At 42.6% G+C, this 14,830-nt stretch overlaps 1 protein-coding gene across 8 annotated transcripts in view; it reads left to right on the plus strand.

The window, feature by feature from the left end:
* AKAP13 (A-kinase anchoring protein 13) overlaps positions 1 to 14,830 on the plus strand; it is a 229,029-nt gene that overhangs the window by 53,456 nt on the left and 160,743 nt on the right. For all 8 annotated transcript variants that reach the window (XM_052807307.1, XM_052807309.1, XM_052807310.1 and 5 more), the window contains one exon: positions 14,142 to 14,186. In XM_052807307.1, coding sequence (XP_052663267.1) covers positions 14,154 to 14,186 — 33 coding nt within the window. In that variant the 5' untranslated portion in view covers positions 14,142 to 14,153. The remainder of the gene's footprint in view (positions 1 to 14,141; positions 14,187 to 14,830) is intronic.

A 14,830-nucleotide genomic window follows, 5' to 3' on the forward strand; every position in this document is an offset into this window, starting at 1 on the left:
TCATACCCTTTCCTTTTTCTGCCTGCTGGTCTAGTATTTCCATAATTGTGCTTATAATGATAATCTTTTCATTTCATTCATACAGTAGTTACTGCTTAATGAACTTCGTGTTAATGAGCTCTGTAACATTTAAAATAGCTGCATAACTTGAAAAAAAAAAAACCAAACCCAACAAAAAACCAAAAAAGCCACAAACCCCAGTAATAAAGGGACGTATTCCAACTCCCCAAGCTTAATCCTGTGTTATAACATAATTGCAGAGAGTTGCCTGGCTGGCAAACAGCTGCACAGCGTGGGCTCTCGGTTCTGCATAGCTGCTTGTCCCTGAGCTGGGGTAATAAATGATTTACTGGGGAGGCTGGGACCTGTGGGCACTTAACCTGTTCGATTCCTGAGGGATCAGTCTGAAAGGCTGCTTTGTAAAGGCAGTTGAAAGAAAGAAATGATTTCAGGTGCGAAGTGGGGTGTCTCTCTGCAAAGTTTGCTTTTTTGAGTATGAGCTAGCTGCAGAAAGGCTCGAACCCAGAAGGTGGGGTAGTGGAATTGGGAAGAAACTGTGCCTATCTGGATTTTTATTATTGATGCTTTAATTAATTTAAAAATCAGATTTGAATGAGTGTTCTCTCTTGTCAGATTTAGAGGTATATTACTTTCTGTTGCTTAGGGGTTTACTTTCTGTGGGACATTCCCTGGATGTGTAGGGTAATACACTGTCCTGGGAACAGAGCTGCAGCTCTAATTTTTCCTCTCTGGGGATGCAGTACCAAGTGACTCCATCATTGCACTTGCTAGGTGAATGATGTGCATTTTTTGAGACTGTCGTGCCTCAGAAGGGGTGCTCCAGTAAAATGAGCATGTTCTGTGACTACTAAAATATTTGTTAGGGGAGAACGTTTTCCCATAGTTTTGTGAGTTGAAAGAAAAGGAGCACTTAAGAAAGTTTTGCAGTGGCAGATGTGGTTGTGCTGTGCCACAGGGAGTGGAGTTAGTACAGGTTCTCCAGTAGGAAACCTGAAGTTTCTGATGAAGCTTTCCTCTTCTGGAAAAAAGTGCCAACCAGGCTTTCCCTGAGTAAGTCTGCGATGCCTAGAGCTGCAGAGCAGGAGCATTTGCAGAAGGGAGCCTAAAGGGAAAAGTGAGTCTGATGTATTCTTCAGAGAGGAAAAGCACATTAAAACATTAGGCACCGAAGCTGCTCTGACTAAAATGAGAGTGGAGGTGTCCCTTGGATCTTGGTCTTGATGCCAGTTTTTCCAACTCTGCCTGTGGCTTTAGCAGTTAAGCCTGGTGCATGCACTTATGAAAATACATGTTGGATAACTACCTGGCTCACAAATGCTAGGAAGTATTTAATAATATTTGTCAGCATAAAAAACGTGCATGTTCCTTTGGGCCTCATGAATTGTTTTCTACTCCAAGCCTGCGTTTTTGGGAATGCAGTGCAAGTGCTGTGGCTTGGGGGGCACAGAGAGAATCAGGGCCTTATCACTCAGCTCTAGGGCTTCAGGTTGTTATTGGTTCTTTTGCCGAAACCATCATTGCTCAACGTAGTTCCTAAAACAACACAGCCCTGAAAGTGAGGAGAATAGTAAGGTGGAGAAGGCTGTTTTTAGGACACATGGTATAGTCAAGAGTTGTTTGAATCAATAGTTAGAAGCTTTGCTTTCTCCCACTGCCTATGTAAGGCTGCAGGCATTTCGGTGCTAATAACTATCCATCATGTTTATCCTTTTATACACTAGGGCGGAATACTCCCCAAATCCTGTTCTTCCCACCGTTCTTCCCGTGGTGCTGTGCATCTGGAGGCACTGTTAGTCCCATGTAATGCGTCTCTGTTTTCAAAGGTAACTAGCAAATTTTGTGATGCTTTGGCTGCCCAGCTTGATACCCTTTGGGATGGACCCCATTTCTGCAGAAAATTCTGGTTTCACTTGTCCTTTGAAAATAGGGGCTTTTCAAGAATTTCCTAGTTAAACACCCAAAGTCAATAATCACTCTTAGAAAAGTAAGCTGGTTATCATTGAGAGCTTCCCCACAATTTACTGCTATAATGTGTATTCAAATGACAAAAGTATATTGGAAGGTATAAACTGGATTTTACTCATTTGAAGTGGCATCTAGAATGTCTGCTAAGGATTTCTGGAAGTCAGTGTTTGAGCCTGAGATGAAAGTCTTGTGCATACATGAAACAGCTGCCCCAGAACCTGTTGGAGGACTTAATTTGAGTGTAAACATATGTGTGCTTTTGTGTACATGCTGCAGTTTAATTGAAGTTGGCTGTTAGTTCTTAACTTTATTAGGATGTAGCTACTTGAACTGAAGATGTGGTCTGTGATTTTTATTTATTAGTATAGCAGCATGATAGCTCCTTTTGAAATGTTGTTTGGATTTTACAAATTGGTATCTTAAATATTGTTTGACATTTGTAATATTTTAAAGGAAAAAATTGACAAGTGAGGGCAGGGTTATATCTTATTACAAGTGAATTTGTTGACAGTATGTGCGTATTGTAAAATGGGAAATTAATCACCCTGTGTAGATGACCCTTGGACATTTACAAAAGGCTGGTCTTTATGTTGCACAAATAGATTCCGGACACAGGAAAGAGGCTTATGACAAGAGGATGAGATCGGTTTGTATAATTAGAGCTAGCTAATAATCCTTTTACTCTCTGTTTTTCCAACTTCTACAGTATCTTTCTTTCTTTGAAATTAGGCATATGGACTGTAGAGGGATAGCTGCTGTTATTTGAGTTTTGTGAGTTGGTTTTTTATATTTACTAATGGGTGAAGAGATGGGAGCAGGGAAACCAGGTGTGCACATTTGAGAGAGATTGCTGCCTTCCTCTGCTAGGCATGGGGAATGGTGCTGCTTTTATTAACCCTACACTGCTTCATCTCTTTCCAGGCTTTGGGTAGGAATTAAGTAATCCATTAAATGATTTTTTGACAATTATGAGGTTGAAATGGTGCAAAAGAAGAAACTTAGTCCTGAGACTAAGGGTATTTGGCTAGGTATTCATCTCTGGAGTAAGACAGGGCTGGCAGAGCTGGGTAAGGAACTTACTATAGTACAGAAAAAGCTTAAGCTTATTTTTTTATGCATGTGTGTATATGCTTGCCTGTACCTTAGCTTTGTGTTAAGCTTCATTATTTTGGGAAGGATAATAGGATAAATTTGGGGAAGGGAAGTGGCGTGGCTGGGGGCTTGACTGGAGCATGGGTGACCCCAGAGCAGCAGTGAATGCAGCTCCTGGGCATTCCAGCTCCCAGGCCAGGAACAGCGCTGGGCCAGTTCCTGCTGCCAGGAAGCTGAGCTACATTAAGCAAAGTGAGTTAATCTATATCCAGAACATTTTATTAAATCATCAGTCAATTAAATCAGTGATGCTCTGTTAGCTTGTGTTGCAGCTAGGCTCCTGGCCCCTCTGCTGCAGCATAACCTGCAAGTTGTTCAGCTGTAGCAACTCACTGACTTCTGTTTGGTGGGCTGTTGTACGTGAAGGCTGCGCTACTGAGGTTTCAAACACCGTTAAAAGAAAAAAAGAAGGGATTTTAGGCTGATTTTGCAATTAAATATGTTCTTTTTCAATTTCTTCTAGGGGGAGAAGGCTGTCACAAAGTTTCTTTTCCTTTTCTTGCTGTGAAAGCAATCTGTGTGCGTCTGGTTTTCCCGAGGGTGGCTTGCTGGGTTACCTCCATGCCTTTGGAGGAGAGCGACGGTAGAACCAAGCCAACACAAAACACCATTAAACCTCCTTTCCGTCCCTCACAGCCAAAAGAAACTCCTGTGTATTTGTAATTGAATGGCAGCATATGGTTTGTTTGCAGACAGGACGCAGCTGGGAAGCAGAATCACCTGTGGAAGTGCTGTGTGAGGGACATATATATATTTTTTAAGCAATCAGTTTAGTGACAAAACATAACCTTCAGCAAGTTATATAAATTCAGATGATTGTACACAAATATCTGGGGTTCTTTTAGTTCTGAACTCGGTTGTGGTAGTCAACACAACGCTGCAGTATCCTGGTAACTTGTTTGCTGCCACATGTTTGAAGTGTGGTTTCTTGTTTCCTCACGACCACTCCTTTCCACGATCAATAGCTTTTGTTGGTGGTATTACTTTCCTATGTGTCTGCAAAATAAGCTTGGGATGGGTTACTTCTAATTCCTTCAGCCTCCTATTTCTGTCCAGATATACAAAATCATATGTTAGTATAGCTATGGGGAAGGTTGTTCTCCATTTAGTAGTACAATGCCTGAAAGGATATATGTTCATTTTCTGTCTTAAGGTTTATTTTAGTCACTGCAATTGCAGCTACTGTATTTATACAAATTTCTCTATGCACGTTGTTGAAGAACTGGGTTATGGGTGTATTCCTCCTGCCAAAGCTGTTTGTAGGTTTTGTCCTGGATTTTTTTAGTCTCCTTTCACAGGGATTTTAAGGAGAGGGCATTAATATCCCGATTAGAATCATAGAATCATAAAATGGTTCTGGTTGGAAGGGACCTTAAAGATCATCTAGTTCCAACCTCCCTGCCATGGGCAGGGACACTAGACCGGGTTGCTCAAAGCCCCATCCAGCCTGGCCTTGAATACTTCCAGGGATGGGGCATCCACAACTTCTCTGGGCAACCTGTTCCAGTGCCTCGCCACCCTCATAGTGAAGAATTTCTTCCTTACATCTAATGTACATTTGTCCTCTTTCAGTTTAAAGCCATTACCCCTTGTCCTATCACTACACTCCCTGATAAAGAGTCTCTCCCCATCTTTCCTGCAGGCCCCCTTTAGGTACTGAAAGACTGCTATAAGGTGTCCCCAGAGCCTTCTCTTCTCCAGGCTGAACAACCCCAACTCTCTCAGCCTGTCCTCATAGGAGAGGTTCTCCAGCCCTCTGATCATCTTCATGACCCTCCTCTGGACCCTCTCAAGCAGTTCCATGTCTTTCTTGTCTTGGGGCCCCCAGAGCTGAACGCAGTACTCCAGGTGGAGTCCCACAAGAGCAGAGTAGAGGGGGACAATCACCTCCCTCGACCTGCTAGCCACACTTCTTTTGATGCAGCCCAGAATGCGACTGGCTTTCTGGGCTGGGAGCACACATTGCTGGCTCATATTTAGTTTTTCATCCCCTAATACCCCCAAGTCCTTCTCCTCAGAACTGCTCTCAATCCATTCTCTGCCCAGCCTGTATTTGTGCTTGGGATTGCCCTGACCCATGTGCAGGACCTTGCACTTGCCCTTCTTGAACTTCATGAGGTTTGCACGGGCCCACCTCTCAAGCCTGTCAAGGTCCCTCTGGATGGCATCCCTTCCCTCCAGCATGTTGACTGCACCACACAGCTTGGTGTCATCATTCATTTTATGAATGGTGAGTTCTGGCATTCATTCAGTATGAATGAAGCTTGTGGGACAAAGTGTGTGAGCAAACCTGTGTCTCACCCAGCACCACAGGGTGAGAATAAGTTATTGCAGGTCCAAACTTTGTAGGAGGATACCCAGGAAAAACACCAAACAAGAAAATATAAGTAATAAAAAAACCCTAACTTATTGTTTCTTTCCATTTTCAGTCTTTTTGCTACAGGTAGGGAAAAAAAAAAATCAAACCCCCAAACCAAGAAGGGCATTTTTTCAAATAATTGTGTTATAACAAAAAAGTAAGGATGCAATGCAGTAATGTCATATACCACTCATAAGAAAAGGGGAATATTCCAGCTCAGTAATTCCCTTGACACTAGGGGAGAACAACAAACTTGTGAGACGTTGCTATTTTAGTTCTCTTTGCATGAAATTTGTGGCTTCAGCAGGAATTCATCTGTATAGGGCCAGTTGGTCTCCTTTCTGGTCCCCCCACTTGCTGTTTCTGCATCTTTATTTATCTCATGTAGTTTAGAGCAGGAGCACTGTAGGGCCTGAAACCCAATCCTCTTGATATTTCTAAGCACTTCATAAATTAACATTTTGTAAAACCAGGGTGTGGGGGAGTGCCCTTGAGGACACTGCTTTGTTGAATGAGAAGTGACGTGGTTTTGGAAGCTTGTTTTTATTTTTGTAGTGCAGCCATATAGAAGGAAGCAATGCAGCCCAGCAAGGAGAGTGAATGCGTGCTTGTGGGAGATCCCTGGCTTTCTTTAAACTCTTTCACAGCTTATGGGTTGTTTTTCTGAAGGGTGAGTATCTGAGGATTGGCTATAAGGCAGGTTGTCCCACCATGGGTATATTTATTGATGGCAATGTTACAGTACAAAAGAAATTCTGTTTATGGCTTGCTCTCTTACAGATAACGAGCATAAAGAGTGCTTCTCTAATTTCTATGGGATATATGTAGTTTGGACTACCTGGTGAAGTGTTAGTCCAGAGCATTGAAGTCACAAAGTTTAGTCATTTCAAGGACTGAAGTCCTTACAAACCAGTGTTACAGGATTATTTTTTTTGTTTTGGTACAAAGTAAATTTTATTACATTTTAAAAAATAATCAAAAAATCCTCCTTTGCCTTTTAGCTTGGTGATGCTGTGATGCAGTCCCCCTTACAGCTGGAAAGCTATCTTCCTTTCTCTGCATTTCTGCTTATCTATTCAACTGCTTTCCATGAGATCTGTAACTTCATCAGATTCTTCGTGTGGTTTTTGGCTGTTCTTTCCTGCCTACAACCACAAGCTCTTTATGGCTAAGATTGGTTTTTTTTGTACAGCTGGGAGTGCACGGTTAAAGCTTTGCAAGTACAGATCATTGTTTCTAAAGTCAAATGCTAAAATGAAAAAAAAAAAAAGGTCAAGTCCTGCGATTCAGGTAAAGTTCAGCAACACTTAAACTTTATGTCTAAAAAGTATATCTAAAACTGAAGTTTACCTAAAAAAACCCCTTAAAACTGAACTTGAAAAGCTTGAAAAAACTCAAACACTTAAAACTGAAGTATATTTAGTGCATGAGGGAAAGGGGTAGGTAGGCTTTCCCAGACATACCACATGGATTAAATGCCCCTCGTCCTCTTGCTTGTTGCAGTTTTGGTCGGTCTTTGGAGGTGAGAGTGGTTGTTCTTGTTTCTGTCCATCATGTAGCTCTCTCTTCTGATTAAAAAAATAAAAAAATCCCTAAACAGACTACTCTGAGGTTAAGGTCTTAAGAGTGGCATGATGTTTTCTTTCTTATATAATCTCCTTGTATGGTTCATGGAGCCAAGCAGCCAGGAGTGGATGCTGGGAAGCATGCAGAAGCTGGGTGGTGAAACCGGCATTTGATGTAAGCCTACTGCCAAAAAGAGCAAGCCTGAACGGCGCGTGATGGGAAAATTGAAAAGCCATTTTGGCAGCTCCTAGCTACGTGGTGTTCAAAGACCTCCAGCGTTACTGCTTGTGCGCGGGCTGGGTTGATCTGGAGGACCATTGGCCTCGCTTTCAGATTTGTCCTCGAGATATACTTTGGCTGGGATGCCTAGAAGAAATAAGCCAACTAATTAAGGTTAAATTAAGTGGTAGCTGGGAGTAGTGGATGGAGAGGATTTATTGCTTAGGCACTTGGTGTTTGTATCCCTTCCCACTGCCTGTGCTTGTTTGTAAACTCTTCAGGGCAGAAACTCTGTTTGCATTGACATTTTTACAGCACGTAACCAATGGAGCCCTGATCCTGGCTGAGGTTTTGGGAACCACAGTAAAGCAAATAAATGCCTTTTTCTTTCTTTCTTTCTTTCTTTCTTTCTTTCTTTCTTTCTTTCTTTCTTTCTTTCTTTCTTTCTTTCTTTCTTTCTTTCTTTCTTTCTTTCTTTCTTTCTTTCTTTCTTTCTTTCTCCCTTCCTTTCTTTCTTTCTCCCTTCCTCCCTTCCTCCCTTCCTCCCTTCCTCCCTTCCTCCCTTCCTCCCTTCCTCCCTTCCTCCCTTCCTCCCTTCCTCCCTTCCTCCCTTCCTCCCTTCCTCCCTTCCTCCCTTCCTCCCTTCCTCCCTCCCTCCCTCCCTCCCTCCCTCCCTGTCAGGTGTTACCATACCCAGAGAAATCAAGCACAGTCATTTGTCCTCTTCCATGAATTTTTGTGCAAAGTAACACTGATGTTCTCTAGAAGAGACTTAAATACAACTCACTGTATTAATTCTTTAGTACTTAACAGAGCAGAAAGGTATCCTTCCCATTTTGAGAAGGCTTCAGTAGCTTTTGATTTTACTGACCTATGCACATCTTTATAAAGTCTAAAACCGCTGTTGCTTTTAAGAGCTTGAATGTGGACTTTTATTTCATGTCCTACTTTCAAATTTGCAAACGCAAGGGATTTCACTGTGTTATTCTAAGGGGGAAAACCTAATACAATTTCAGAAACATTGCAAGATAAGTGTCTGGATAGCTATAGAGTTGTGATGGGTTAACCCTGGCTGGATGCCAGGTGCCCACCAGAGCTGTTCTATCACTCCCCCTCCTTCTCAACTGGACAGGGGAGAGAAAATATAACAAAGAGCTTGTGGGTCGAGATAAGGATAGGAGAGATCACTCGCCAGTTACCGTCACGGGCAAAACAGACTCAGTTTGGGGAAAAATTAACTTGATTTATTACAAATCAACCGGAGTAGGGTAATGAGAAATAAAACCAAATCTCAGAACACCTTCCCTCCACCCCTCCCTTCTTCCCGGGCACAACTTCACTCCCGGATTCTCTACCAACCCCCCAGCGGCACAGGGGGACGGGGATGGGGTTTATGGTCAGTTCATCACATGTTATTTTCTGCCGCTTCATCCTCCTCAGAGGCAGGACTCATCACACTCTTCCCCTGCTCCAGCGTGGGGTCCCACCCACGGGAGACAGTCCTCCACGAACTTCTCCAACGTGGGTCCTTCCCACGGGCTGCAGTTCTTCACGAACTGCTCCAGCATGGGTCCTTTCCACGGTGTGCAGTCCTTCAGGCACAGACTGCTCCAGCGTGAGCCCCCCACGGGGTCACAAGTCCTGCCAGAAAACCTGCTCCGTGGGCTCCTCTCTCCACAGATCCGCAGGTCCTGCCAGGAGCCTGCTCCAGCGCGGGGTTCCCACGGGGTCACAGCCTCCTTCGGGAACCCACCTGCTCCGGCGTGGGGTCCTCCACGGGCTGCAGGTGGATATCTGCTCCACCGTGGACCTCCATGGACTGCAGGGGGACAGCCTGCCTCACCATGGTCTTCACCACGGGCTGCAGGGGAATCTCTGCTCCAGCGCCTGGAGCATCTCCTCCCCCTCCTTCTTCACTGACCTTGGTGTCTGCAGGGTTGTTTCTCTTACATGTTCTCACTCCTCTCTCCGGCTGCCGAATACCGCCGTCCCAACTTTTTTTCCTTCTTAAAAAATGTTATCACAGAGGCGTTACCACTATCGCTGATTGGCTCGGCCTTGGCCGGCGGCGGGTCTGTCTTAGAGCCGGCTGGTATGGGCTCTGTCGAACACAGGGGAAGCTTCCAGCAGCTTCTTACAGAAGCCACCCCTGTAACCCCACCCGCAACCAAAACCTTGCCACACAAAACCAATACAAGAGTGTGTGATAAAAGTCCCAGACATTGAAATTCAGAAGATTCAGCTATTTTCAGGAAATAATATGAATGTTTTACGTACAGGCAATTGCTACTGGAGCAGAATCTGCTGGCTGCCATGAGGGCATGACTACTTTTGCTGGGTGGGAGCTGGGCAGGGGAGGTGGGATTTATATTTGCCTGTTCATGTTAGTTTGGCTTTCAAGGCAGCCAAGTATTCTTACTGCAGTCTACTGCATCTGATAGAGCAAGTGCTACCTGTCCAAAAAGATAGAAATTGCTTTCTGGGGCTCAGAGCAGGCATCAGCTTAAAGGATGTGCTCCTCTAATATAGGAGAAAACACAGTTTAGCTTTTTTCTCCCCCCCCCCTTTTTTTTTTATTCCTTATTTTTACACTTAAAGTAGTCCAACTTGCTAATTAACTATATTAGAGTCCTTATGAATCTTGGTTTGATTATGACCAGTATGGTCTGTCTTTTGTTCTCCCTTTTCTTACTGTATTAAAATTTTTTAAAGTTCTTCAGAGGCTGCTCCCTGCCTACCCACTGGTTGGAGAAGTTCAGTTGTCTAGAAACCTAAATTTAGTCCTTTGCTGATGCAGAGTAGTCATTCAGGCTTATCTGTCACTCAGTTTTTCACATATGTTTTTGCCAAAGCACTTCCTAACAAGATAAAATAAAACATCTTCCAAACCTGCCTGTCTCCTTGCAAACTAAGTCTGCATCCTTTGAAAAATTGGAGTGACGTGCATTATGAAATGAGAAATCATTTTAAGTTACTGATGTAAGGGCCAACTAGTAAGATGGGGGGGGAATCTTCCTGCAGGAAGTATTTCCAGGATTTTTGTTTTCTTGTCTGACAAGACCAAGTGTTCAGCAGTGTCACCTTATTTCACTGCTGCTGCTGTGTACTTCTCTTGCCAAAAAAACCCAACAAAAACTGGTCATGAGTTTGAACTCACAGGCCTCCCGTTTTTTCCTTGATGAGAAGCGTCAATATTCTCCCTTCCTTACACATCAATTATTTACTTGTTTTGGACTCTGTGACTTGTGGCACTTTCATTGCAGCCAAAACCAACTCTACCACAGAAAGGTGTTACCCAGTGGGAGTTTTTAATGCCAACCCATCCTTTCCTGATCTGTACATGTCTTTCTCCTCTTTCTCATTTCTTTCTACTCAGCTGCTATCACGCATCTGCCAGGAAGGTGATGGAACAGGACAAAATGGTCTGCACTTCTGTTGGATGGCAAAGATCAGAGGATGCCATCTCACTTTATTCCTTGAATTACAGGAACTTAAATGCTCTGTTGAGGACATGCTCTTCTGCAGCTGATGTTTCATACAGATCTTTGGTAACTTCAGTGCAGCCTGTTTGAGCTAGACAGCATAGGAAAGCTCTTTTTACTGGTTTCCACCAATGGTCTTAAAAGGAACATTCTTACAAATACTGATATTGTCTGCTCCATAAAGAAGGACTGATGACAAACTTCTTCAAAGGAGCTTGGGCAGTGTTCGCACATTGGGACTTTCAGCTAAAATGTCTTGAGTGTATCAAGTGTGATGTGTAACATGACAGCTTCTCACTTTGGATAAACCCAGCAGAGCAGACCTTGCGATGGAGCACATGACCTGTGGTTTCTCCTTTATAAAAAGGTGTGATGGGTGTTGGTGGCAGGTGCTAGAATGACATCTTGTATAAAAATTGTGAAAGCAGGGAGGGGGCTCACAGCTGATCAGTCCTATGGCATTGCAACCCTAATGTCACAGAAAGAAGCATTAATTTTGGTGTAATACAGGTCCCCCCATGGTTTTGCTGAAAAAGGTAGGCTAAAGCACCAATGAAGCAGTCAATAAAAAAGGAGACAAAAGTTCCAGCTTAGATACCTGATTCCTCCTGTGAACACCTCCCAGCTTCTCAAACCTACATCAGGGAGGGGAAAATAAAACTGTCTAGGTCCTGCTACTGCTTTTTGGGATTAGGTGCATGCCCAAGGGTTGCACTTAGGGCCTTCCTCCTTATTTCCTAAGGCTTTGGATGAGACTTTTTAGAAAGTGTTGGCTTGATGACTGGGTAGAGCAAACAAAGTGGAACAGGAGGGATGAGGCACTGGTGTGAACCTGGCTGGTGCCCTGTGCGTTTGCTGAAGCAAAGCAAACAGCTGTGGTTGAAATCCAGGTGTGACCTCCCTGAGTTTGTGCTTGTTAGTTTTGCTTTTTGAATGTAGATGTAATTTGCTTTCAGATCACAGAAGTTGTTGTGTGTAATGGCAGGAGTGACAATAACATACCTGTGAACCATGATAGGGAAGAGGTAAAGCTGTTAAATAACAAAGGAGAGAGGAATATATTTGAGTACTTTAGAATAACTTCCTTTCCTCAGAGCAAACTACCAAGAAACTGAAATAGGTGATAAAAATTTAAAAAAATAATTATTTGGGAGTGAAGAGAAACTTGAGTAGAATATATGTATTGCCTGTGGTGTCTTGGGCAAATACAAACCTATCATGTTCTGTTTTCCTGAGTTTTTCATGTGGCATCCTTTAACTTGCACCTTATTCTATAGAAGGCCAGTAGTAATATTGCTAGTGTAGAATGATGACTGAATTTTGGGGACAAGGAGTAATCCTAATAGTTGATGTAAATGCGAAAGTATAGATTCTTTGTCTTTGAAGGTATATCACACTGTATGTTTTATCAGGAAAAAGCAAAGTTGTTCAGTTACTTGCCAAGACTTGAAAAGATGTGGTGAGAAAATGATGCTTTGTATTAACTCCATTTACACATTATCATCTGAGACACAACTGTTTTGATTCTGAACTGTAATATTTTTCAAAAAGTCATATCCAAATACTACCAAATTGCTGTGTTAGACTACAGGTCTTAATTTTGCTTCCTGGGGGAATTGGTCCATTGCAATAAGACTATAAAAATCCAAATGTGAAGTGGACATAAAAAGGAGTTTTTCCAACCAAGATTTAATTTCCATAAGATACAATAAGCACTCTTGGCTGGATATTGTTTTGGTACCCCTGTTCAAGACGCCCGGGTTCAGAATAGGAGAGGGAGGGTCTGGTAGGTCATGAGGGAGATTGGCAGGGTTTATGCGTTTTTTGTTTCTCCTTTTTCTTTTCTTTTTTTGAGGCCTCAGTAGGACTGGAGTAGCAGGAGCGTGTTGTAGGGCACAAGTGAGGATTGCTTGCAGAGCAGTTGTTGGAGCTCACCTGCCCACATGATAGCTAGTGCTACTAGTCCCCTATTTTCATGACTAAGTCTTTGTAAGAGCTGAAAATACAGTGAAAACTATCAAGCATAACCATTTTGAGGCATTCATGCTGTTGGAAGGGGAATCTTGAGGTTGAAAATAGGTATGAATTGAAGTAGATTTAAAACTATTGCAAAATACTTGTCTGTCCACTGGCTGACTTGGAGAACCTTTTGCAGAGGGACTGTTTGATGAGCAATCTTGGCAGGTAGCTCAGGCATTTTAAAGCAACCGATACAAAAATGCTTCTTTGTAAAATAAGGAGAGCATGTGAGGGAGCAAGGATAGCTGGAATCAGCTAAGAAAACTTAGGCTGTGGTTTAATTTCTGTCTCACTAAAGGCAAGCTGTGGGATTTGGAAAGGAATGAAGTATGAACAAGATCCTGTGTTTTTTGTGTGAAAAGCAGAGTGGTATTTCATCTCTCTTAAAAAAGGGTTTGAAGTATTTACAGAGCATTACCAGTACTGCAGACATGAGCAACAGCAGAAATTCCATTTTTAATTGTTTTGCATTCCTTCATCTTAGGATCCTGGACCTCTTAATACACACATTAAATGAAAACTTACAGCTTTTGTTCCGGGCGAGTATTTTCTACTGCAATGGAGAAACAAATACAAGTGAAATTCTGGTTCAACTGATTCAAAGCTCAATACAAATAACTTTCACCAGGTTATACAGAAATTCTAGGGGCAAACCTGAAAGAGGAAAGTTCCTTGACTAAAATCACCTTGGTAGGACGAGTAATGGTAGTTTTTGACTATGAAAAATGCTGATGCAGAATCATGAGCATCATCTATTCTGGAAGCTTTCCCTCAGTTTTTCAAGGAGCATTTTTGATAGTTTAATTTTTATGTAGTTTTGAAAAGTTTCTTGAACAAACAATCCAGTGGAAGGGGGAAAAATGGCACCAAATTAACTTGGGCAAGGTAGTATTTGACAGAGTAATTGCTCTTTTCCAGCAGCAGAGTGTGCTACAAATCTTTACAAACATTTTTTGGGTGGGAGTGGGGGAATTGGTGGACAGATAGCAGTTAAGGATTGATAATTGTCATAAAAAGCAGATATGAAGTGAGGGTTGCTAGGAGAAAAGATGAACCGAGATGGATGTGAAGAAGTGAATTTCACTTGGGACATCCTCATTGCCAACATTGCCGATGGCTCAGGTGAGGAGTGCTTTGCTCTACCAATCATTTGAGAGTTGTCTTTGCTCAATGTGAGCATAAATAAAAAAAAAATAAAATTGACAGATCCTTGTTTAGCCGAAAGAGAGAAAATAGAAAATCATGGTGTAAAAGTGACTATTGGAAAAAGTAATGTATGGGTGCTAAAGCAGCTTATGAAGAAGTACCTAAAATTTTATGAAAAATACCTTAAACTTGTCTTTTCTTTTTTGTTTCAGTGTTCTGAGGTCATGAAACTTAATCCACAGCAAGCTCCATTATATGTGAGTACAAAACTTAAACGGTTTTTTCCTATCCTAGTATTCACACAAAATGCTTCCCACCACCCTTTTTGGAGACACTGCTCCTCTTCTCTTTGCTCCCCAAATAAGTTATTTCTTTTAGTTCAGTTGCAAATGCTCAGTGGTAATGCTCAGGTAAGTCACAGAGCTCCTCTGTCTTTCCAGCAGGCAATTTTAAAGAAGTTTTGTGACCTGTAATGGTGTCACCATGCAGGCATCCCCTCGCTTTTATTTTTTCCTCTCAAAAGCGTGCTGGAGTGCGTGGCTGTGCTCTTGTGACTTGATGCGTTGAGAGGCTGTAAGAAGAAATCGCTTGTGTGGAAAACAGGGCAACCCAGTGTGCAGTGTTTGCCCACTGTGATAATATTTTTCTGGTTGGAGTTTTAAATGTGGCAGGGAGGAACTGGAAGCAGTGAACGGCTGGGCTATGCTGCGACTGCTGCAGCAGGGAATGGTTTACGTCAGCCTCCTGGAAGCTTGTAACCTTGATGGCAACATTAATAAGGAACAAGCTTCCTCTTGCTCTTGAATAGCAGCTTTGTTGCAGAACATGGGGACTGTCAAATTAGACCTGGATTTGTGGGGGTGTATGCATGTGTGTTAAATTTGTGCCAAAGCTGCCAGCC

Source organism: Harpia harpyja, chromosome 14, assembly GCF_026419915.1.
Source record: "Harpia harpyja isolate bHarHar1 chromosome 14, bHarHar1 primary haplotype, whole genome shotgun sequence".
In the NCBI taxonomy this organism is placed as follows: Eukaryota; Metazoa; Chordata; class Aves; order Accipitriformes; family Accipitridae; genus Harpia; species Harpia harpyja.